Source organism: Urocitellus parryii, chromosome 3 (genome assembly GCF_045843805.1).
Source record: "Urocitellus parryii isolate mUroPar1 chromosome 3, mUroPar1.hap1, whole genome shotgun sequence".
NCBI lineage: Eukaryota > Metazoa > Chordata > Mammalia > Rodentia > Sciuridae > Urocitellus > Urocitellus parryii.
In genome coordinates, this window is record NC_135533.1 from 143,104,611 (window position 1) to 143,129,699 (window position 25,089).

General features: G+C 61.2%; 1 protein-coding gene across 1 annotated transcript in view; it reads right to left on the minus strand.

Moving 5' to 3' along the window:
- Positions 1-1,067: 1,067 nt before the first annotated feature.
- Dtx1 (deltex E3 ubiquitin ligase 1) overlaps positions 1,068-25,089 on the minus strand; it is a 28,752-nt gene continuing 4,730 nt past the window's right edge. Inside the window, exons 2-9 of the mRNA XM_026412062.2 lie at positions 14,489-15,170; positions 4,783-4,844; positions 4,339-4,500; positions 4,037-4,098; positions 3,498-3,656; positions 3,263-3,424; positions 3,077-3,166; positions 1,068-2,279 (exon numbers count right to left, since the gene is read on the minus strand). Coding sequence (XP_026267847.2) covers positions 2,055-2,279; positions 3,077-3,166; positions 3,263-3,424; positions 3,498-3,656; positions 4,037-4,098; positions 4,339-4,500; positions 4,783-4,844; positions 14,489-15,170 — 1,604 coding nt within the window. The 3' untranslated portion in view covers positions 1,068-2,054. The remainder of the gene's footprint in view (positions 2,280-3,076; positions 3,167-3,262; positions 3,425-3,497; positions 3,657-4,036; positions 4,099-4,338; positions 4,501-4,782; positions 4,845-14,488; positions 15,171-25,089) is intronic.

The window sequence follows — 25,089 nt, forward strand, 5'->3', positions numbered from 1 at the left end:
CTTATTTTTTAGTTTTAGGTGGACACAATATCTTTATGTGGTGCTGAGGATTGAACCCAGTGCCTCGCACATGCCAGGCGAGTGCGCTACCACTTGAGCCACATCCCCAGCCCCTGGTGTGTGGATTTCAATCTGGTTTCTATCTAGGTCCCTCGGGGGCAGAGGAGGACCAAAGCCCACCTCTTGGGCTGTTTGCTAGAAATACAGATTCCGGGGTCTCTCCCAACCACCGATCCAGAGCCTGCGGATTTGTGGGGGCAGGAATCAGGGTTTTCTCCAAGTGAGTGGGTGAACCTCGCGTCTGAGAATTACGGGTCCCGGCAGTGGGCAGGTTTCTCTGTTGGGGGTTGGGGTGAGATTTTTGAGAAGGAGCCACAGACCTGGCAGAACCGGAAGGGCCTCCAAGGGCGCATTTCTGGTTTTGCATGGAGTGTGGGACTGAAGCCGAAGCCTACCTCGCCGGGCACCAAGCGCACCAGGACAGAGCGCTATTCCGCGGGTGGCCAGCAGGGGTCGCCAGGAGCCACAACATGCATCGCTGCCACGCCGCGTCCCGGCCTGTGGCTGCGGCTAACCTTTGACGCTTGGCGACCCTGGGGTCTGCCCTGTCTCCCTGAAGACAGAGACTGGGGTTCCGAAGTCCCGAACGGGCTGATCACAGTGTGTCCTTGCTTCCCCGTATTTTCCCGGAGTCTCCCCGCCTGAGTTCCTCCTCTCACGTCACTGGGTCAGGGAGCAGGTGGGTGCACTACCTTTTGCTCTTGTGAAGTCGCTGTCCCTTCTGCCTCCTTTGGAGCTCGGAGGATCTGCCTCTGCTCCAGCCACCCACCTGCCTTTCTGCTCCAGGACATGAGGATGATGGGAACCCTGCTCCTTCTCTAGCTGCCCCCAGGTGGTGGCCCCGAGGTTGCCATCACCCCCAATGTTCCTAAAGTCCCAGCAACAGGGACGCCCCACCCCCACCGCTTGCAGGAAGAGACGGGGCTGGGCGAGGAGGAGAAAGACCATTTATTTCTCCACCCACAGTGGGACGGGTAGGTTTTCAAAAGAGCAGTCGCTGGCGTCCCTTTAAATCTTGGCTGACGTCCTCCGCGGCAGCCAATCAACAGAGGCGGAGCTGGTGAGTTGCCTGGGCAACGGGCCCCTGGTTGGCTGGAGACTCTCAACCACCCCACCGCCAGCTCCCGAGGAGAGGGAAAGTAACTCTTTGCTGTCCGCTGTCCCTCGTCGAGGCGCTGGCCTGATCAAGGCCTCCTCTCGCTCCTCGAGCCAGAAGCTACAGCCTTTGGGTCTCAAAGATGGGCGCCGTCTGGCCAGGAGATGGGGCGGGAGGAAAGAAGGGCTTTCATCTGGGACAGACATAAGGCTGGAGATGGGACAGGAGGCGGGGTTCAGGGTCCCAGAAGGAAGAAGAGACAGACACGAGCACAAAATAAGATGTCCCTTGCCCCGGTTGCTGTGGCCCAGCCCTCTGTAGGATTGGTCACCTAGGGCCTTCCTCCCCGGGACTCAGTGCGCAGCCCGTGGCGGGCAGAGACCGGTGATGATACGATACAGGGTGGGTGAGGCCCAGGGGTGGACTCCTGTGTCCTCCTGGGAGCCCCAGCAGGCCCCTTCATGCCTGCCAGGGGTCCTCTGTGCAGACAAGCCGTACAGAAGCCACGGGGACAGACGTGGGACGCACACGGGGTGTCATGGGATCTTTCTGTCTCTTCTCCCCCAGTTTGGGGGCAAGTAGAGGCACGTGGGTGTGCGTGCATGTGTTCAACAGGACACGTGTGTTGGCGTGAGGGGAGGGTCGCTGTCTTTTTGGTAGGGAGGTCGCTGCTGTTGCCGGTACTCTTTCTGCAGCCTGTTCTGCGAGCTATGGTGGGAGCCCCGTGGCCTGTCCTCTTCTCATCATCCCAGTCGCCACTAGCCAAGTCCCCAGAATGCTTCGGGCTCCACCTGCGGGCTCCTGCCCCAGCCCCGAGCACGGGCCATCAGGGCACACCTGGCCGAGCTAGGTGTGAGCCACCAGGGCAAAGCAGGAGGGAGAGTGGGCAGGCCGGGCCTCAGGCCTTGGCGGCAGCCTCGGACACCCCCTGCGCGGTGAGCTCGGCCAGCACATTGTCTAGGTAGCTGGCATCTGGATAGCCGTGGCCGGTGAGGTTGGAGCCGAACTCTGTCTTGTGATGGATCTCGTTCCACACCACGGTGTCGGACTCGCCCGTGGTGTTGGACGTGCCGATGGTGAAGATGAGCCGCCTCTCCCAGGCGGTGATGAGCAGTCTCAGCACCTGGGAGGCGGGGGCAGGGCATGGTCACAGGCAGTCCCCACTCCCACCCAGCGGCAGTGCCTCCCACCCCCAGCCCCATCCTGCCTCCCTTCCCCCGTCTGTTGTAAAGTAAGGGTCTCAAACGGGTGGCTGGTGGCTGTCCTTGGTTTAGACCCCATGCTGTATTAAATAGCCGCTTTGTGGATTAGTCTGGAACATTCAGAAGCCTGGAGATTCCACATGGAAAATCTCAATGTCTGGCTTCTCTTGAAAAAGAAAGCCAGCTGGGCGCGGTGGGTGGCGCACACCTGTAAGCTCAGCTTCTTGGGAGGCTGAGACAGGGGGATCATGAGTTCAAAGCCAGCCTCAGCAATGGCAAGACACTAAGCAGCTCAGTGAGATCCTGTCTCTAAATAAAATATGAAATAGGTCTGAGGATGTGGCTCAGTGGTCGAGTGCCCCTGAGCTCAATCCCTGGTACTAAGGGAAAGAAACGAAAAGAAAAGAAAACAGATCAATATATAGTGTGGCGGTGGAGGGCTTGGACTGCTTGGGCTCAAATCATAGCTCTAACACTTCTTTGCTGTGTGATGATGGGCAAATTACTTGCCTTCTCTGAAGCTTCATTTCTTTATCTGTAAAATGGGGTCCAACTTAGACCTCAAAAGGCTGGTAACGGGGATGAGGTGCATGAAGGAGATGGTTGTGGTCAATATCACTGGGGTGCAAGGTTGGGGATAACTGGGACTCCAGGCCCAGGCTGACAGTAGCTGGGGCCCCTGCCTGTGTCCAGTCCCTGCGCCCCTGTGGGCACCCACCTTCCGGCCCTTCTCGTTGTTGGGCAGATAGCAGTGGCGTGGGAATCCTCTGGCGGTGAACTTCTTCCCCGGATTGGGGTGCTCAGGGCCCTGTGGGGAGGGGCAGCAGGGACTTAAGCCACAGCAGGTGGAGGACTCCGGTGGGGAAGGCCTTGAGGTGGGGGCCTGAGGGGCCGGTAGCCTCACCTGAATGCCCGTGGGGATATCGTAGACGATTCGGATGGTCTGGGTGTCGGCGAAGCCGGGCAGCGAGTGGGGGATGAGGTGGAACTCCATCTTCCCAGGGGGCTGGGTCCCTGTCTTCTCCCCATAGATGGCTTTGCAGGTGGGGCACTGCAGGCTGCCATCCTGGGTGGGGGCGGGAGGTGTGAGTGTCCGGGCGCCCGCCCCTGCCGGCTCCCCTCCTGCCTGCGCAGCTCACCTTGTTGCCGTTGGAGTACATGGCCACGAGGCACAGCAGGTGGTACATGTGGCCACAGCGGCCCAGGCGGCCCACAAGCTCTGGGCGCACGCCCTTGTGCCGCAGCACACCCTCATAGCCCGACGCGGTGACAAGCCGCTCCATGCAGATGGTGCAATCCTGGGGGCAGGAAGGGGGAATGAGCTCTGGGGAGGGGAGGGGCAGGACCTTCGGCCACCATTGGCAGCAGCCATTTGGCAGAGGAAGAGAGGATACCCTCATGTCCCAGAGGAGCCCTCCACCCCCTCCAGATGTACTAATGGCTTAACTCTCAAAAACAAAACTTTAAAAACATTTTGGGGGAAATGTGACGGTGAAATTTTCATGTCAATCTTCAAAAGATTGACATGTGATTCTCTTAACCTCAAGCTCTTCTGGTCATCAAGAGACCTCACAAAAGCCAAGTGGCAAGAGCCTGCTGGGGGGAGGGACCCCTATTACCTAAAACCCAGAGAAGTCTGCAGCGCGGTGCGAGGCTTGGCCCCTCCCCAGGGACTCACCTCATCAGGAGGGTTTTTCACCTTCTGCATGTACCTTCGAACCACATCCTCGGGGTTCTTACCTGTAGGGGACACAAGAGGCGGGGCTTGAGGGCATCCAGAGTCTCGCCTCTGTCCCGGGCTTGACTGGGGACGGGGTTAGGGATGGAGGGCTGCCCAGAGGTGCAAGGTTTGCTGGGGGCTAGCTATAATGGGAGTTCCCGAAGGATGTGGTGGGTCAGGGACCGGGACAGGGGAGACAGGGGAGGTGACAAGTCTTAACAAACTAGAGGCCGGGGTCGGCAGGGTTGCAGAAGGCGTACTCTTCTTAAGGTGCTTCTTCTTGGTCTTGCGGCACACCCCGGGCACGCCGGGCACGGGCTTGACATCGCTCTTGCTGACCGGCGGCGGGTGCAGGATGGGCTTTGGAGCACGCGTCAGGCACACTGGCAGCCCCGCCGCACACAGCAGGATCCCCGTCATCCCTGGGGGCGGGGCGAAACATCAGGGGTGGGGCGTCTCCCTGGCCACGCCCACACTCACGTATGCCCTTCCTCACTAATGGACAGATGCTCCTTCAGGGCCTCGCCCCCGTCACTTGCCCCGCCCCTGACCCCACCCACTGAGCCCCGCCCCTAGTCGGAGCCTAGTGCACCCAATACTAGTGGGTGTTTTCCTGGATCCGCCCACCAGCAGCCAAGGGGCGGAGCCATGGGGCTGATGGGCGGAACTGCATCCTTCTGGTCCCCTTCTGGCCTGCAACCCACCTGCCAGGGCCGGATGGACCGGTCCGGTACCATTCAAGTTCTTCACCGGGAGCGCGGGGACACTGTGGGAATAAGAAAAGAGGCGGCAGCTGGACACCAGTCCCCTGACCCCATTAGAGGATCTCGTTTGCCTTGGGTCTCTGACCCCTGGGCACACCCTGATCTCTTGGTGCAGGACACCATTCCTACCATGGCATCCTATTTTGGGGTGTGGTGTGGTCAGGACGGCTGCGACTCTAGTGGGATGCTCCCTTGGGCTTAGCTCGGACTCTGCACCCCACAGCCGGCCTCCTCCGTTTCCCTGGTGACTGTGCCCTAAATCCAACTATCAGTGATTTAGCACGGCTCTGATGTGGCTGTACAGAACACTAATACCCATAAAAGAACTCAGGGATAAAACAAATTAGGAAACACTTTCTCTCTCTCTCTCTCTCTCTCTCTCTCTCTCTCTCTCTCTCTCGTCTTAAGGAGTCTGAGGGCATCCTGAAAGCACTGGTGAGTCCGTGTAAGGGTACATGGTCGGCAATAGTCCATCCAGGTCTTTCAAAGACATCTGATGATGAATATTCCTTCCACAAAATTCACCAACATCAGTGCTTGGGACTAAGGCAGCCCCTGGGAAAAAGTACCAGAGATGCTTCCGCTTCTCCTGAGCCCCTGCTCAGCCGTGAGCCCCGGTACATCATTCTGCCTCTCCCAATCTGCTTCCCCATCTGCAGCATGGGGTGATGAGGTACCTCCTTTTTTGTTTGCTGTGAGAATTCAATGAAATTCCCCAAGTCCAGAGCCGACACAATTCCTAGCACCCAGTAAAGACTTCAAAGCATTATCAGCATCCTCACCATCACCTGCATCCTCACCGTCACCCACATCCTCACTGTCACCTGCATCCTCACTGTCACCCACATCCTGTCACCTGCATCGTTACCAACACCTCTGGCCAAGGGATTTCTCTGCTGAGCCTCCTCCCCTAAGTCACAGTGTGACTCCTCTCCATCTGAGAGAGGGAGCCACAGTAGGAAGGGCTGCTCTGCCAGCCTGGAGCAAGTCTCTTAAACTCTGTAAAGTGGAAGCTCACACGGGGGCCTGCTGGGGGACTGGGCACCCGCCTGCCCGAATCTTCATGGCTTTAGCTCCGGCTGATGCAGGCGAATGGTGTCCGGCTCTGCTGGGCTTGGAGCCCAGGCTGGACAGTTAGGAAGAGCAGCAGCATCTGAGGGCGGGGGATTCTCCTTGGGGTGGGGGTGGGGTCAAGAAGGGAGGGGACGGGGACAGCTGAAGCAGGAGCAGCAGCCTCTTGGCTGGCCTGCAGAGGTAGGAGCCTGGCCAATGCTGCCTGGTCACTTGTCCCCAGTAGGCACAGTTGGCTCGGGGTTGTTGGCTGGGGTGCCTCTTCAAGCAAATGGTGCCCTTGGCAGGCTTGGGACCACTGTGGTGGGTCCAGAAACAGGCACACACACATCCGCAGAGACACTGTGCCTACATATGCCTGGGAACACACACACACACACACACACACACACACACACACGGAGGCACACACAAAACCTCCCAAGGAACACACTACACACATGCACAGAGACACACAAACACTGTCCCAGGGAACTTGTGACAAATTAACGTGCACACATACCAGGGGACCCACTTCCCTGCACACAGATAAACACAGATGCTTGGGGAAGACACTGAAGCTGGGACACGCTCACACACTACCCCTCGTACATGCAGAAGCTCATACGTACAGACAAGCTAACCACTGGGGGGACGCAGTTGGACAAGGGAAGCCAGCTCATGCCTACTGGGACAGCCCCTGTCATGGCCACCCCTCTGGGACACACGGAGGACAGGCCCTGGTCTCCTGGGACCTGTGGGGAGCAGATGGCAAATTGGGTGGATGGGCACTTGGCCCTGGCATGAGCACCAGCACCTACAGCCCTCAGGGACTTGCCGTGCACCCATGGAGTCGACGGACCCACTCACAGCACACAAGGGACACGCACACACGCTCTCTCCTGCCACACAGGGGGACACAGGTGCTCACACTCTGATCTGCACCCCACGCTGGCACACAGATGCCCAGCACAGGAGGGCCCCCCACCACAGGCACAGTTTGCAGCTTGTGGCCACTTGGTCACGCAGGTGGGCTGTAGTTCACCCCAGACCCCTCCTAGGCCCTCCCAGGGCCTGCAAGAGACACCAGGGTCCAGCCATGGAGGAGGTCCTGGGGTGATGTTGTCACTGCACACAGCCCCTGAGGATGGCGGGGTGGGAGGACAGGCCCTGGGTGTCCCAGGATCTGCAAGGGGCTGGGTCTGAGGGTCCACACGGGCAGAGCTCGTGGCCGGTACAGGGGCGAGGGGAGGGTGCTCTTCTCCTGGCACCTGCTGGGGCTCAAAGCTGGCGGGGCTGAGGATCCATCTGCCCTTCTCAGGTTGTCACAATCTCCCAGGACCTTCTAGGACTTCTTGCATGCTTTATAGGACAGCAGACAGGCATGTCCCCAGTGCTCCTCATCCTGACTCTGCCCTTCAGACACCTCCCGGCCGGGGTCTGCCCACCCTTCTTCCTTGCTTTGAGTCTCGTGAGAAGAGAACGTCCCTCGGATCCAGGACCATCAATCAAATGGTGGACAGAAAACTCTTTAGCATGCATACCACCACCTAGGTGTCCCCCCCCCCAGGGCAGACATCACCAATCCACCCCAGCACTCCTCGAGCTGAGCAGATCCCGCCACAGCCATGCAGTAGCTGCTCTCAGTCAGAGAGACCCATGGCAGCCAGGGTCTATGGTGCAGGCAAAGTCTGGCCCCACTGATGACCTGGCCTTGCTGAGCCTTTGGCCTGGGAGCTAGGCAGGGGGTGCCCCAAGAAGGTTTTAGACCTTGGAGCCCCAAAATACCTGAAAGCCCAGAAAGCCCTGGTTTACGAAAGCCAGTCTGGCCCCGGGAGAGGGCTGGGCGCACGTGTGACAGCGGGGCGTTTTTATTTTTTTAAATGTACCACTGCTGAGCGAGGGGGACAGTCCCAAGGTGGCCCCCAGCCATCTCAATCTGCAGGCCGCCTGCGAGAACCCTGGGTAGCCCGGTTCCCATGACGCCCAGCGTGGGAGCCGCCCAGGGCCCCCTTTTGATGTGGGACGTGCGTTTCCTCCCGGCAGTGAGAACATCCTCCTGCCTGGACACCGCTTGCCGCCGCGGGCCTCCAGAGGGGGACCACCACCACCCCTGCCCTGCCTCCGGGGGCCCAGCCATCAGGTCTGAGGAATCCTGTGGCCCTTTTGAAATCTGCTCTGGCCAGAAGCCAGATCTGGCTCATCCAGGGCAGGGATGCAGCTGCGGTCACCCTTCTCAGTCCTGTATCAGACCCGGGTGCTCCAGGCTCTGGGTCCCCGTGGCTCCCGAAGGGCTCAGAACCTCTCCCCATCACCTGACCCTGTCTCCTCTTCCAACCCTGTTTCCTGTGCACGCACCTGGCACTGCTCCCCTCCTGCCTGCCGTCCTGGTGTCCCTGTGTCCCTCACCATGACGCGCACATTCCCACCCCAGGGCCTTTGCATGCGCTGGCTCCGTGCCCAGGACACTCTTTCTCAGATCTCCCCAGGGAATTGCCTGACCCAGGTCTCTGCTCAAAGGTCACCATAGTGGAGTGACGTCCCTGTCTTTGTCCTTACCTTACTTATTTTTGTTTTTGTGTCATAACAATTGCGGTGCATGTCCAGGCCCTGTGCCATCTGGCCTGTCCCTGCCTGTGACCCATCTCCTACCTCTCCACCCTCCACTCCAGATACCTCAGCTGCTCCTCCAGCAGGAGCACAGTCCCTTTACCAGGAATCGTACTGTGTCCTCCGTGGGAAGGAAGGCTTCCCCCCACCCCAGCTCCCAGTGGCTGACTCCTCTCGGATGAATGACGCCTGCTGGGGCCCAGCTGTCTTGACCTCCTGACTTCCCACCAGCAGAGAAGCACCTAGTAGATGTTCAATGCACGCTCCTTGCAGGAGTGGATTCTGTGGGGCTCTTCCAAGCAGGTGACTCACAAGCACGTGCTCTGCTCGGGACACGGTCTCCTTAGACATCCTCTGCACAGGTTTGAAGTGACTCACAGAGTCCCAGAGAGCAATCCCCTACAGCTTCCCAGCTCTGGGAGGTTTGTTGCTGGCATTCATCAAGGTGTCACTAAGGGGCATCTGGCAGGGCAGGCCAACACCTTGCTCTAGGAAATGCTGCCCGGGCAGGGCTTCCATGGCTAGGGTTTTGGGAGTGGCCACCTGAAGCAATTTCTCTTATTATGGATTAGAGGCTGAGGCAGGAAGCTCTGATTGAGGGGGAAAAAAAAAAGTGTCCCAGCCTTAGTCTAGGAGACAGGGATGGGCTGCATCTCGTCTCCCCGCCAAGGAAGAGCAGATGCTGCCCCCTGTGGCTGGAGGCAGTGCTCGGTAGGACGGGAGGATGCAGGGAGACCTGCTGAGGCTGTTCCTCACACAGTTCCCTGCCCATGTCCATCCGGGTACTTCCACCACACGGTTTCCACCTACACTATCCATCCCTGATTTCCCTCTGCCCTTTGGAGACATCTCAGAGGCCACCATCTGCACAGCCTCTTCTGACCTGACCACAGTGGATTCATATCTATGTCTTCTTTTCACCCAGAAGGATGGTGTCTGTTTTTCTGAGGAGGAAAGCATTTTCTCTCTGTGTGGCTCCACCCTTTTCTCTTCTACCAGATTGTGAGCTGCTAGAAATGTCTGACCCACGACGCACCCACCCTGTGACCCCGGGATTGTCACACTATGAAATGCACTCTGGGTATGTTCCAGGAGGGGGGGAGCCAGTCCTGGTCTCCTGGGGGAAGGGGCCGGTGTCCTCAGAAACAGTGATTCCAATTTGAATTTCAAATGTGACTCCATTCCCAGAGACAAGGTGAGAGCAGAGACACCCAATCCACCTCGTACACACGACTGCCACCCACCCGGCGCCCATGGCAGGCATCACCAATCAATCCCAGCACTCCTAACCCATAGGCCCAGATGCAGTTTCACACTCCTCCCGAGGTCACTGCCACTGGGAGAGCTGTGTTCCCGAAACCTATTGGAGAGGATCACAGAGATGGAAGGTGAATTCACCTAGGTCCCCCAGCTGGCGAGTGGAGCAGCGGGCACCAGGTCCTGGGGTTTCTGGGTCAGAGTGCAGGATGACCACACCAGGTTGGTCTGGGACCATCTGGGATCGATCCAGACTCCAGAAGCCTCTGAGCCCCAGAGCTGGGCTGAAGCCTGGGGACCTGGACTGTGGGGTGGCTCAGCCCGGGGACGCTGGGTTGGGGGCTGTGCCAGTGGGTACATGGCCAGGGGACCACGTGGTCACTCCCTGCGGGTCAGCTGGGGTTCCATTTCTCGTCTGCACCTGGCCCCTGCCCCTCCCCCACCCCATCCCCCAGACTCCACACACTCTCTGATGGCCGTGTCCAGCCCCTGCTGGCCTCAGGTCCCTGGCATACACCAGGCAGCTAGCTCCCTGGGGAGCCCTCGGCCCTGGCAGCAGTGGGTGGAGGGGCAGGAGAGCACGTCCATCTGCCTCTCTGTCAAAGCACCCCTCCCTCCTGCCACCTCCTGGAGAGGGATCTGACGGTGACTGGCATCTGGGGATCAGACTTATCCAGAGGCTGGGGGGCCTGGGGGTCACCCTCTTTCACCGCTGGTCTCAGGGCCCCCCAGCGCTTGGCCAGGTGGGGAGGGAGGGCGGCTGCCGTTCCCACGGCCTGAGTGGCCACGTGGTGCAGTGTGGTGCAGGGGGTGCGGTCTGGCCTCCCAGGGAGCAGGGCAGGAAGTGCCTCAGGTGGGGGCTGGGTGGGGAGCCTCTGGCTGGCCTCAGCCTCGTGGGAGGCAGTCACAGCCCCAGCACCAGCTGGGCCAGAAAAGGGGGAGGGGGAGGCCAGAGGCTGCAGGGACCAGTCCTGGACAGGACTCGGCCAGGACAGGACTGAGTCGGTGGTACCTTTTGGTCTATGAAGACCTTTGAGCCTATTATAGGTAATTCCTGGGAAAGAACTGCAGCAGCAAATACAATCACGGCCTCTGCAGGTCCGCCCCTTCCCTTGGACTCCCTGATACCCTCCGGACCATGGCCCAAAATGGCATGGGGACATGGGTGGGCACTTCAATACCCTGGCTAACTTGGGTTTTCAAATCGGGGTCTTAAGTGCTTGACCTTGAGCAAGTGTCTCAGCCTCCCTGTCCTCATTTGGAAACAGAGATAACAGGACCGGTTGTGGGGGTTTTGCCACAGCTGAGAGGTGATGCGTGTAGAGACTGAAGTCGCGCCTGGGACACAGCGATGCTCAATAAATAGAAACAGGCCGCAGCTGTCCCTCTCCCCACCTCCCACGTGGGATGGAAACTCTGAGTCTGGTTCCCCTGCCCCACAGCTGTGTTCCAAAGTGCTGGACGCTGACCTGTCAGGAGACAGGACGGATCTTCCCCACCCCTGCATGTCCCCCAGGCCCAGACGGCCAGCTGGCGCCTGCCCCAGTACAGAACACGTGGAAAAAACTTCCAGCCAGGTGGACACTCTGCCCCCACTGGCTGTGTGACTCTGGGCAGGTTCATCTCCCTCTCTGGGCATGTTCCCTCACTCCAGGTCTGAGGTGGGGGCTGTCTGGAGCGTCCTGTGCCCACTGCACGCTGGTCAGGGGGATGGTGGGAAAGCATCTGCCTGTCATCAGCTCTGCCAACTGCGACTGTGAGAGGTGGTGGCTGCAGCTCGGTTTGTCAGGTGGGGAAACAGAGGCCAGAGAGGCCAAGTCACTTGCCCAAGGTCACCCAACCAGAAGGGTGGGGGGAAGGGAGATGGAGGAGCCGAGGGGAGGAGGCTGAAGACAGACAGAGCCAGAGAGAGCAAGCTGGACTGCGGAGGGCCAGAGGAGACGCTCAGAGGGTGGCGAGAGGCCAGGGGACCTGGCCCCAGATTCTCACCCAGGACCTCAGAATGGGGCCCCCTCTGGCTGGTGCCCCACACTGCAGCAGGTCCTCAAGGTGGGTCCTGATCCAGCAGGACTGGTGTCCCTTTAAGGGGAGGAAACTCAGCACAGAGTAGGACTTCGTGAGGCCTCAGGAGGAACCAGCCCCGCCCGCCCGCACCTCCATCTCAGAATTCCAGGGCCACAACAAGAGGACACATGTCTGGTGTCAAGCCGTTCGGCTGGGGGCACTGTGTCCCCACAGCCCTGGCCAGCTCACACCGACACAGGCGGAGGGAGGGGGAGGACAGGGGCTGAGGGGGGCCAGGGTGCGGAGGGAGACACCCAGCCCCAGTTCCTCCACACCGAGCTGCGCTGGCCTCGTTGCCCTGGCAACAGGAGGCTCCGGTGGAGGAGGCGGGGCCTGCGCTCGGGGTGGGTCTGCGTGTCCGCGCTCAGCCCCGGAGGCCCTCGGCCCGTGTGCCCAGGGTCTGGGGTGAGGCTGGGCAGCGTCCGCATTATGGGGAGGGAGGAGGGAGGCCCGGGCAGTGCCCCCGCCTTTCAGGCCAATGTCTGAGCTCAGGGAAGGTCAGAAGTAGCTTCCAGGGGGACGAAGAGGGGCTGGGAAGGGGCGACCTCAGGCAGGTCCCAGGAGGACCCCAAGGAGAAGGCTTCCTTCCCACCGCCCTCTTGAGCTCAAGAGCACTCTATGGCTCCCGCTGCAGGCAGCACCGACCGCGGGCTCCCTGGAGGCCCCAGGACCGGCTCTGTTACCCCATCTGGAAAGAACCTCAGCACTCGCTGCCCCAAGGGAGCCTCCAGAACCTTCTGGATTCATTCCTACCCACCCCTCGGCACTCGTCCTGCCCAGGATGCCCTTCCCCCTCTGGCTGGTGCCCCACACTGCAGCCTGCATCCGCCTCACTCCTCCTGCCCTGAGCGTCCAGGCCTTCAAGTCCGCTGGAGATGCACGTGCCTCCCACTGCCTGGAACAGCCCTGCTTCACATCTGCGCCCTCCTCAGAGGTCCTCCCTGACCACCGCTCCCTCTTCCGATACTGCCCTCTCTCCAGAGGTCAGGTGCAAAGACTCCTTTATGGCCCTATGTCCACCTCCCTGGCCATCTGCGTGCTCCACGAAGACACTGCATTGTCTTCTGCAGCTCCGTGGACTCGCAACAGTCCCCATTTGGAGAATTAATACTGGACGAGAAAAGCTGAGTAACTCCCAGCCTGCCCTAGAACAATGGCTCTCAAAACTTTCATCAGTGACAGCTGGGCACGGTGGCACAGGCTTGTAATCCCAGCGACTTGGAGGGCTGAGGGAGGATCCCAAGTTCAAGGCCAGTCTCAGCAGCTTAATGAGACTCTGCCTCTAAATTAAAAAAAAAAAATTAAAAGGACTGGGTGTGGCTCAGTGATAAAGTGTCCCTGGGGTCTGTCCCTAATACAAAGGAGGAGGAGGAGGAGGGAGGGAAGTGGGAGGAGGAAGAGGAGAAGAAGAAGAAAACACATTACATCAAAGGCAAATTAATTCTGTCTGGCAAGGGCTTAAGCATGTGCAGAAATGATGCGAATTTTAAGTTGTTGGAACTATGCTACATGCCACTTTGACCTATCCTACCCAATCTTGTCCTTTCTATTCTGTTACAAGGAGATTCTGCTGGTGATCCTGAAGGTCATGCACTCAGGTCATTACTGCCAGTCTCCTGGGCTGTCCAAGGCGGGGTACAGATAGAGTTGGTCTTTCTGCCACCTCCCCTGGAGGACCACAGCCCACATCCACCTGTTCCTCCCTCTCTGGCCCAGGCTGAGGACTCTCAGTAGGAGGGTCAGGCCGGGCCCTCTGCTCAGATCGGGCCTGAGCCCCAGGGTGAGCAGCCAGCAGGAGCTCCCTGGCTCCCTGGTCTGGGACTTGGAGCACCTTAGCCCAGGGATTTCCAGACTCAGTAACGACGGGGTTCTTTCCCCATGAACTTCTGTTGGCAAAGCCAGACTGGACAAGGGAATTCCAGCAGCGGCTCTTCTCTGGCTAATGCGAGGGCAGAGGGCCCGGCTCCTGCTTGCTGGTCTTCCCTGCAGCCCCTCCCAGCCCCTGCGGCTATTCCAAGTCATCCCAGGGTCCCTGGAGCCCAGTTTGAAGACCAGCAAGTTAACCCAAAGTGATGGTGATACTTCTGGTGCAGATTACAGGGAAATATTATGGGCAAGCGGCCAAAGCTTGATTCAGCGGTGGAAGAGCCTCAGGGACTCAGATGGGCCCCAAGGCCCCAAACTCACTAAGACAGCCGAGTGCACACGGGAATCCTAAGGCCTGGGCGCCAATCTCTGCTCTCCCCGAGTGACCCTCAGAAGTCACCACACCTCAGTCTCCCCGTCTGTACCATGGGAACGCTGAGTTGTTCCGGGGAATAAATGGGGACACAGAGGAACTAGCTGCGGAGCACAGAGGCAGCACGGGATTGCCACAGCGCTTGCCTGGGGGGTGAACGGCGTGATCTTGGGGAATATTTTGTGATTCAGGGACCTCACCTGTGTCCCGGGAGGATGCTCACCTCACAGGTCCTTGTGCAGGAGATACATCCTGGGCAACCCTTTACGGGCTCAGGTAAAGCTCGACACAGGGTGCATTCTTAAGGGTGCTACATTAATGGCCATTTGCATTGTTACTGCAATCTTGGCTCTGGGCTCTAATGGGCGGCTGAGCTTTCTCCTGGCCTGCAGTGACACAGCCCCCTCCCCCAGGGCCCCGTCTTACCCGGGTGGGATGGAGGCGCGCGCGCTCACGCTGGTGGTGCGCTGGGGCCCGGGCCGGTTGAGGTTGTTCTGCCCCGGGGTGGGCGCGCCGCTGGGGGCGCTAGGGCTCCTCGGGGGCACCCCGGGGGGCGGCGTGGGTTCCGCGGGGCCGGTGGCGGGCGCGGCCCAGAGCGCGGCGCCCGCGAAGGTGGCGCTGGGGCGTACGGCGAGCGTGCCAGGTGGCCCTCCGGGCGGTGGTGGCGGGGGCGCGGGGGGCGCGGAGGGCGCCTTGCGGCGCTGCGAGGCCAGGATGGCGTTGGAGGCGGCTCGCGTGCTGTTGACCAGCAGGCACTGCTGGCAGGAGCAGGGCTGGCCCGAGCTGGCGCCCACGGGCCACGACTGCGACTTGGGGATGGAGCCCACGGTGAGCGGGTAGGCCAGGTCCAGGCGGCGGCGCAGGCGACGGCGGCGGCGCGTCTGGCGGTTCATCTGCGACATGCTGTTGAAGTAGATGAGGTAGCAGAAGCCGAGCGACGAGAGGTCGAGCCACGGGTGCTGCTTCTCGTAGGCGTTCTGGATGGTGATACAGATGTCCATGTCGTAGGCCGTCCACGCGCCGCCGTCGTTCTCCCACTCCCACACGATGCCCTTGCCTGGCGCCGACGACGGGTCGTAGAAGTTTCGCCGCACAGGTCGCATGGTGCCTGTGATGGGGGAGGGGGCGTCAGCGCAGGGCAAGGCCCGCAGGTGGGTGGGGACTGCCAGCCCTGGTAGGGGTCAGGTCAGGTCAGAGGGCTGGGGGACAGCACCGGTGGAGGGGCAGGGGGACTCAGCACAGGTCCCCAGGGGCGAGTAACCAAGAGGGGGGAGTCAGCACACGCAGGGAGGGGAGGGAGGTCAGCACGGGCAGGGGACCAGGGCTCAGTACAGACTGGGGGGTCCGTCTAGGCTGGGGAGAGGGAGGCCGAAGGTCCTGCGCATGCTTCGCCTGGCAGGTGGGATGTGAAGGCGAGGACGGGACAGCTGGGGAAGGAAGTCAGCAAGGCCTGGGGGGGCCCAGGACAGTGAGCGTCCCGGCCCCAGCCACGCCAGGCGCAGAGGTCCTGGGGGAGGAGGGCGGAGGAGGTGGGGCTGCTCAGACCAGGCAGGACCCCACCAGCAGGGAGCCAGGCCAGGCGTGGAGTGGCATGCAGTTCTTGCCATGAGCTCACTCATTCACTCTCCGGGCTGGGTCACCTGTTCATCTTAGCTGGTGAATCCCGGCCCTCCTCCATTTATTCATTCCATAATTCTTTCCTTCATTCACTCACAAAGCCACGCCTCCGTCCACATAGCCACGCCTCCATACACATAGCCACGCCTCTGTTCACATAGCCACGCCTCCGCTCACATAACCATGCCTCCACTCACATAGCCGCACCTCTGTTCACGTAGCCACGCCTCTGCCCACATAGCCACGCCTCTGCCCACATAGCCACGCCTCCATCCACATAGCCACATAAACACGCTTCTGTCCACATAGCAATGCCTCTGTCCACGTAGCCACGCCTCCATACACATAGCCACGCCTCTGTTCACATAGCCACGCCTCCGTCCACGCACCCATGCGCTCCTTCCTTCATTCAGCAATCATTCCGCTAGTTGGTCCACACCTGCGGCCACCCATTACGCATCCCAGTCACACCTGAGCCTATTCTGCAGCCTTAGTTCACACCTTCATCCCTGCACCAGTCACGCCTGCAGTCGCCACCTCCTGTGAGCTCCACATGCTTCCTTCTCTCCTGCCCTGTTCCACTTTCTCTGTCTGATAACACTTTCCATTTTACCTGCTTATCTTGGGTTCTGTCTCCCTCTGCTAGAATGTGACCGCCCCAAGGACAGGGGCTGCCCGTCTGTGGACAGCCATGTCCCTAGCACTGCTCTCAGGAGATCCGGCTGAAGGAGCGGATGAATCCGTTTGTGGGCGCACGGGTCCGTTTGGGTTGGGCTGTTCTTTTCCGCTTCAAACCCTGTACCCACACCGGCCTTCTCCATTCTCTCATCCACTTACTAATTTTTTTCATTCATCTCTTTGTCCATTTGTCCCTTCCTTCAACAAACATTTGCTGACTTGCTGCTCTTTAGAGGGCTCTGCTGAGCGCTCCTTCGAAGCCCACATAAGAGGGTCCGGATACCCGGCCAGGTGGGTACTAATGGGTGCCCCATTTTGTAAACTAGGGCACTGAGACTTCACTTCCAGCCAGGGACTGGTCCTCGTTTGCCGGAGCTCTGGGTACTGCCCGAGAGCAAGGCTCCATGGGACACTCTAGATTAACCAGCGCTCACCCGAGGTCCTGGCTGCGGGACTTGGCAGAGCCTCTTTTGCTGGGATCCTTTGGCATCTGCAGAAGGAATACCCGGCCCTGAAGCCTCCCCAGGCCTCAGGGCCCCATCTTGAAAGTGGGGTGATGTTAATCCATGACACACCCCTGCCAGCTCACAGAGGGCTGCTGGAAGGTGCCCTGTAGGGGTAACCCCGAGGCTGGAGGCAGAGAGCCTCATTTCAAGTCCCGACTTCCTGACCTTCCAACTCTGATCTCCACCCGCCCGGGGCCTGCCCTGCCTGAAATGTTTGGGCTGCTCATTCTTGGACCCACAAACCTTGGACTCCTCCTGGATTTCTGCATCCACCTCCTACGTTCCACGCGTCCACAGCCCAGTCACCTGGCCTTTAAACACGTCCCTCCACACCTGACCATCCCCCCACCTCACCCACCCCACCTGTGCCAAGCCATGCACCTCACGGCTTGGACTTTTGCAGGAGACTCATAACTAGTTTGAGCGACTGCCCTTGCCCACTGCCATCTGTCCCCGCATGGCAGCCCTGAGATCCGGCTCAGCCTGTCACATCAGCCTCGGCTTTGCTTACAATCCCCAGGGCTTTGGGCTCCCTGCGAGTAAAAGCCAACGTCTCTGCTGTGACCTACAAAACCCCGCGCCGTCTGGCTCTGCCGTCCTCTCTGACTTATTACCTCCTGTCCCCTCTCACCGCACGCCAGCCACCCTGGCCTGCTTGCTGTCCCTAAATGTCTCAAGCACTGTCCCTCCTCAAGGCCCTTGCTTCGGCTGTCCCCTGTCTGAATGTGACCTAGCCACGTCCCGGCATTCTCAGGGCTCTTTTCTCCTTCAGGTCTCGGTTGAGACGTCACCGCCCTGGGAAGACCTCTCCAGGCACCCTAATAAGTGGGCTGCCTTGGGACAGCTGCCTGTCACCTTGCTTTCTCTCTCTCCCTGGCTCTTCCCCAGGGCCTGACATGACACGTAACCTGGGCTCCTTCACTGTGTCCCCTCCAGCTGTCAGCTCCCAAGGTGGGGATCTCAGCTGCTCTGCTCACCTCTGCACCCCCAGCGCCCAGAGCCCGAGAGCTGGGGAGACCGAGGCACAGAGCTGTGGATACAGAGAGGCAGGCGAGGTTGTGGGGAGAGTGGCCCCAGGGAATGAGGTCCCTGTGCCCCTGCCATGTTCCAGCCAATCTCAGGAAGACTCTGGCCTCCGGGCCACCCCCACCTGCTGGCTGACTTATTTTAATTGAGTGTGCGAGGATCGATTTCTCCGCTGGCGAGGCTCCCTCGGGGCAGGATCGGGAGGGAGCCAACCAGTGAGCATCCCCAGGTCCTCTCTCCACCTGCTCTGGGGCGCTAGTCCCCCTCTTCCAGGGCCTCGGTTTCCCCATCTGCAACAGGAGGGGGTGTGACAGGCAAACCCACGTCCAGAGAGCCTCAAGGATCAAGGTGCTGTGTTGGAGGGGACAGGAAGAGATGGGGACCACGCTATCAAGCCCCGAGCTATCAGGGAGGGTGGAGGCTGTGTGTGGGGGGAGAAGCAGTTCAGAAGCCTCAGAGGTACAAACCGGGGCTCCACACAGAGCAGCGTCCTTATCTGTAAAGTGGGGGTGTTCATACCTTCCCCCAAAGAATTCCCGGGAGACAAGAAGAAAGTACTTAGAGGAGCACTCGGCCACGTGTGATCACATGACGGTCATCACACACAGCCCCCCCCCACCTGTTCATCACCAGGGTCCTCTGCGGGCCCACCCCCTCTAGCAAGCCTTCCAGGGTCTCCCGCCATTGTTGGTAAAGCAGCTTTTGAACACTCTTTGCACCCCCGTTAGTTGTTTCTGTTCTTAATCTCCCTCATTGTTATGGCTTCTGGAAAGAAAAGGGTCAGGTCAGATTTACACTCAGACTTAAAGCCTGGAGCAGAGGAGGAGCTTGGGGTCCTGGTGGCGAGGGAGTGGGGAGTGGACCTACAGCTGGGAAGCCCGAGGGCCCAAAGCTGGGTGCGGCCCCTCTGCAGCCAGGCCCCAGCCAGGCCCCGCAGGCTGCTCTGGCCGCCAGCCCAGGCCTCCCTCTCTCCGGGCTCGTCCACCAGCCATCGATTGCCTGCCTGTTTACTGGTAGTTATTAAGGGCTGTGTCCCTGGGGCCCTTTTGAAACCAGATTGGAACCTGGAGAGCGGAGTAATTAGGGCGGCTGATGCCCTCCCCACCGGGGCTCACCCCGCTGGGCCTCGGCCGCTGCCTGCCCCTCGTCCAGCTCTCCTGCCCTTGGCCGGCGGAGGACCAGAGGACCAGGCTGGGGGAGCTGGCGCCCTGGTGACCTGCCTGGACTTGGATCTGGAGATTTCCAAGGGAGCGGAGCTGGAAACCCAAAGGCTCCTCTGCAGTGGCCTTGGCCTAGATTTGCCGACAGAACAACGGTCTAAGACGAGGCTGGAGAGGAGGACGGGCACGGCCTTGGGCTGGTGGCCTGAGGCTCGACTGGTCCTTCCAGTCATTCTGTGGGTGTCCTTGAGTGGCCCCCAGCACCTTCCAGCCTCCAGGACACCGGATCCACAAGGAGCTACATCCGCACTCAGGGACAGCGCTGTCCAGCGCCCCCTTCGCAGGCCCGTCTCCCTGCGCCTGCCTTTGAAGTCACTCCCTCCTTCCTCCTTGGGTTTGAAGAATGTTTGGTGGAAAAATTCCACCCTCATTCCAGCTGAACCCGGGAGGGGCGAGGGCTTTGGTCAAGGGTCAGTGGGAGGACTTGGGGCTGGCCCCCAGGGACAGGGGTGTGGGCGGCAGGCAGACAGGGAAGAGTCTGAGGATGAAGAGAAAGGAAAACAGGAAACCCAGAGGCCCAGACAGGAGGCTGAGGGGCAGAAAGAGGCGGAGGCCAAGAGGGCAGAGGTAGGAAGGCCACAGCAACGATGCCAGAGCGGCCTCGCTGAGCCCCTACCATGTGCCATCTCACCCCGCCTGGATCATTCCCATTTTACAGAGGAGGAAACTGAGGTCCAGAGCGGGGAGGTCTCGGGAGGGTGAGGGCCGAGGGCTGGGAACAGTGATCCGCCATGAAGGGGAGGCCGGGCTGCACTGGTCTCTGAGGGGTTCGGCTGAGCCTGGTGCTAGCCCAGTACCCCCACGGCAGGGAGCCCCTCCCTCAGCTGGCCTGCAGTGGTCAGCAGGGAGGGGTTCCTGCCCTGGCTACTCAGTCTCCATCTGACTCCCCACACCTCCAGGAGGGGAGCGGGCCTCGGCCCCCCACTCTTGGTCTGAAGAGGAAGCCAGTAGGTCCACGGGGAGGGGGAGGCCCTGAGCCCCCACCGCCTGCCCCTCGGCCTCCCAACCATTCCTCCCTGGCTGGGCCAGCCTCGGCCACAGGGTCCCCTCCCTCTGGGGGTGGCTTCCCGGAGGGAAGTGATCTCAGTCAGGGGCACCCAGACCCTGGGGGGAGGGGGGCCGAGGGAGGTGGCCATGGGACATCCTGTCAGGTGACGGGGCCTGTGGCTGGGAGCGTGCCCGAGGTCCCCACCTGCCAGGCTCCACGCTGGCCGGGTCCCAGGAGCTCCCAGGGGCCTGTGAGGTAGCCGTCACCTCAGTCAGACCCCAGGAGGCAGGGCACGGGGGATGGGATTTAGGGACAAACCCAGGGCCACTTGCAGGTGGCTGGTCTGACCAGAGCCCAGAGCTCAGTGGCCGCCGCCCTCCTGGGTGCGCTCAGGCGCCCATGCTCTGGAGGGGGACACGGAGGCCGGAGGTGGTGTGGCAGCACGGCTGTCTCCAGCCCCAGATGGATGGTGATGGCCTTGGGGACGGTGGCCTCTCCCTCTGCCCTGGCTGGTATCTGGGGGTGCCAAGGCCTCTCCCAACAGCACCCCTGCCATGGGGAGCCGTGCTCTCCCTCCGTGGTGACGGCTGTGAGGCCTGTGGCCGCTGTGCCCGCTGCCCGCGATCAATAATCCCGCGGTGGCCTTCAGTTCCGTGATGGTCCCCCAGGGCTCGTCACACTGAGCCGCGGCCCATTAGCGGCTTCTGCTTGGGATGCTCCCCGGCTCCCCAGGGGCTGCCAGCCAGGCGGGGGCGGGGGAGAGGGGCAGTGGAGGGGATGGCGTCCCGGCCCACCTGGAGGACGCCGAAGGGTCGCCTGTTCTCAGAGTGGCCTCTCCTGGGAGCCTGGGTGTGCCCAAGGGCCAGGCTGGGGGCTTCCTGGCACCCAGACCTCCACACACTGGGTTCTGATGTCCTGGCACAGCGGCGACAGGCCAGAGTGGGACAGAGATGGGGAGGAGACGGAAGGGACAGACAGTTCTCTCCTGCCCCAGCCCTCTAAGCTGCCCGTGCGACGGCCGTGAACATTAATCCTGAGGAGCCCTCACAGAGGGCTCACTTTTAATGTTGTTTTGTACAAAAGCTGAGTGAAACACAGAGAGGGAAAGTGACTTGCCCAGAGTCACACAGCCACCTGGCTGCTGCGCCAGGAGTGGGCTCAGCCAGGGGCTGGACTTCTCTTTACTTCCACTCTCTGGCCTAAGCTACTGTGACCGCTCAGACCACTGCAGTCGCCCAGCTCGAGCCCCTTCACCCTGTGATGCAGTCTAACGTGGCGGCCAGAGGGTCTTCCACAAACCCAAGTCTAACTGTGGAATTCCTTGGCTCGATACCCATCAGTGGCTCCCAAGTGTCCTGGTGACCAGCTCAGCTCCCTAGCTCAGCCCTCGAGGTCCCCCGCACGCTGTCTGCATGGGCTGGCACTGTAACCACACCTGGACCCCGTGTGGCTGTGCCTCTGGGTGTCTGCGCCTGCTATTCCCTCTGGGTAGAATGCTCTTCCACCCCCGTCCCCCATTTCCCACTCCATCTTCCTGGCTCAGCACCAGCACTCTGTCCTCCCCTCGGCCATCCTCAGGGGGCATCGCTCCCCTGCTCCTGGGGGCTCCCACTGAACCTGGCCCCTGCAGCAGCCCAAGAAGGCACGAGGCTCGGGAGGGTGGGGGTCTGTCTTCCCTCAGGTCCTGTGGCCCCTCCAAGGCCGGTGGCCTCAGCCTGGGGGAGTGACATTGACAAATGTCCAAAACATCCAGAGCCGTGACCACAGGATGGGCCTCCTTGGCAACAGGCACGGGAACACAGTCTCCGTCCCCTCATTCAAACCTCCAAGTCGTTACTGAGCACCTACTGCATACCTGGCGCAGGAGAGGCAGAGAGTTGGAAACCTCCCCCTCCCTCTCCCCACCCCCCTGCTGTCCCCACCCCCACCCACCCTGCTGCCCACGGCCCAGGCGGGGAAGGGGCCAGGAACCGGGGCCCAGAGGGAGAAACCTGGCCCAGGCCACCAAGCCCATTAGAGACGGATCTCGAACCCGGGCCTCCCCACGGCCACTAGGGGCCACCAGGGGCCTACCGCCTCGGCACGAGTGAACCTTGACCCCAAGAACAGAGGCACGGGGGCGGGGCAGCGCTCCCCCCAGCCCTGGGCCAGGACTTCGGGTAGACCCTGGGTCCCCCGTGCCCCTGTGGGAGGGGGACTCAGCAGTGGCTCAGGAGGAGGCCACTCGGCTGGGGCTGGGCTGGGACCGCCCCAGCTGCCTCTCTTGATGGCCTGGTCCTTGGTTCTGCACTCAGGGTGCTGGGCTCTGGGTCCTGCTGCCAGCCTCCCCTGCACCCCGTCACCGTCTGCCACGGCAGCCTGGGCAGAGGGAGGTGGCAGCCTGCAGTAGCTCCAGAGGGATCGTGGAGGAGCCCAGAGAGGGACAGGCCCTTGGCCAGGGTGACAGAGCAAGGGCACAGCCGGGTGGGACCTGCAGGAGACAGTCCCCCTCCTCGCCTCTCCTGGGGCCCCAGGGTCGGAAACAGCTCCATACCCCGGGGACCCCCTTGGTGCCTGGCTTCCTGCATCGCCCCGTCACCCACCAGCACAGCGGTGCCCACCTGTCTCTTGTGGCATTCCTAGGTCTGGGGCCGGGGCTGGCACACAGCAGGTGCTCACTGAGCTCCTGTTGGCTGAATGCTGACCGTAAGGCCACAGGATGGGGTGTGGTTGGGTCCACATTCCAGGTAATGGAGGCTCTGGGAGGGAACGTGGGTCACCGCCCATCACAGGTAACCCCTGCCCACCCCGCCCCATCCCCAGCCAGTGGCCAGCAAGAGGACTCAGGGTCTGACCCTCCTCACCAGCAAGACCCCCTCAGGCACCCCGTCCCAGGGTTTGGCCCCCATCCCACTCCAGCCTCAGCCCCTTCTCTACTCTCCTCCTGTCCCCTCCCTCATCTCTTGGGCAGACTCCACAGCTCCCTGGGAAAGAAGAGGCTGGGGAGCGAGGCTGGGGGAAGAGGCTCCCCAGCCTCTTGGGGATGAGGGATGAGGCTGGGGGAAGAGGCTGGAGGCTGGGGCTGGGGAAGAGGCTGGGGTGTGGCTGGGGGGCAAGGCTGGGGACAGGTGAAGGAGGAGAAGATGGCCGCTGAGAGGAGCCAGAAAGGGCGGTGACCCAGAATCCGCCCCACTCACAGCCTGGCAGGTCCCCGCGGCGCTGTCCAAGGTACCGGGCACAGGGGGAGCTGGCGAGGGGCTGTCCCCTGAGCTGTGGCCCTGGGTGTGCATCTGGGACTCACCGTGGGGCCTGCCCGGCAGGCCGCGGTCCCCGCCTGTGCCCCTGCGTCACTGTGTGAGACGGGGGGGGGGGGGAGCCTGTCAGCCCCCCTCCCCCTGCGCCAGGCCCGTGATGCAGCAGGCTGGTCCTGCAGTGTGGCGCTGGGTCCCCAGGGCCTGGCCGCTAAAGGGCAGCAGCTGGCAGCCTCGCCTGCCAGGTCCCGTGGGTCCCAGGAGGCCGCCTCTCCCCGGCCTCCATCACGCGCCCTCTGACCCAGGCCTCTGCTCTCTGCAGGATGCGCTGGTGCTGTTCCCTCCCCTGGGAGCTCCTCTCTCGTTCTACCCACTGAAGCCCTCACCCTGGCGCCCAGGGGTCCTCCTACAGGAAGGCCACTCAGCCCCCGAGCTCAAGACCACCAGACCTCTCCAGTGAGGAGAGGTCCTCCTCCCCGAGTGGGAGTGTGTGTGCGCTTCTCACACTCTCATTTAACCCTCACTGCCACCCTCTTGGGTAGGGACTGTTCTTATCTCCATTTTACACAGGAGGAAATTGATGCTCAGAGAGGTTTAGTGCCTTTCCCACAGTCACACAGCCAGCAAGGGGCCAGGTTGGAATTCGGGTCTTTATCTGCTGGCCTCACAGGTCAGAGGGTTCAAATGCTCTTCCTGTCTCTATTTGTCTTTATCTCCATTAAACTCTAAAATTGACTTAATGCTCCTGGACTCTGAAGACCCTGGCCCAAGACCCCGCCCAGGGTACTGAGCAGGCACCAATGACTTTTAACTGGACGTGATGATGAACTTGTATCAACAGAGGCTTCCAGAACTGGACGAGCGGCCGCGGGCCAAATGGACAGGCCTGACATGCGGGGACACAGGCATTGTGATTGGGTGGCGGGAGGTGCCCAACTATTAGCTGGATCCATGGCCACCAGGAGCCGGACTCTCCCTGCCCACCCCCCACCGCCAGTCCTGGTTCCTCCCAAGTTGCCTGCAGAGGGTCCCCAGGGGTCCCCAGGGGTCCTGTACCAGGGAGCTGGGCCCGGGGGCCCCAGGGTAGCTCTGGCTGTGCCTGCCTTGGTTCAGAGCCTGAAGCCCCGGAGAATTCCGAAGGCATGAGCGGAAGGGGCTCTTTCAACCTTGGCATCAGTGGCACCTGCCTTCTGTCCTGGGGGACTGCCTGGGAAGCCGGGGCTCTGGAGAGGGATCGGCAGGCTGTGTCACCCTGGGCAGGTCACTCACCCTCTCTGGGTCTCAGTCGTCTCCTCTGGAGTCTAAGTTCTCAGGTACTTTCCCTGAGAGCACCCCATTCTCTCCTGGTAACCCTACTTGGTCTCCAAAGTGCTGGGCAGAGACCAGGGCTGAGGGGGGCACAGGCTACGGGGCAGGGACGAGGCTGAGATATGCTGAGACCAGCCCCCACCTGCCACTCCTGTCTGACAGTCCTGAACGCCAGGCGCTCCAGGTTTGGGGCCTCCTGCACAGGATATGGACAGTCCCCCTACTGGCTGCCCCTGGCCTCGCTGTCCCTTCTGAAGAATGGGCGAGAGGCCGCTCAGAGGTCAGTCAGATGGTGCCCCCGCCTTTCCCTGGCCACAGGAGGTGGGAGCCGTCTGAGAGCCTGGGGAAGAGGCTGAGTCACCCCTCCGGCTCGCCCTGTGGGGGAAATTCAGGGTCTGGCTCAGGCCCTGCGAGGCCACGCCTCCATGGTGGGATGCCACGCCCCCTGGGGAAG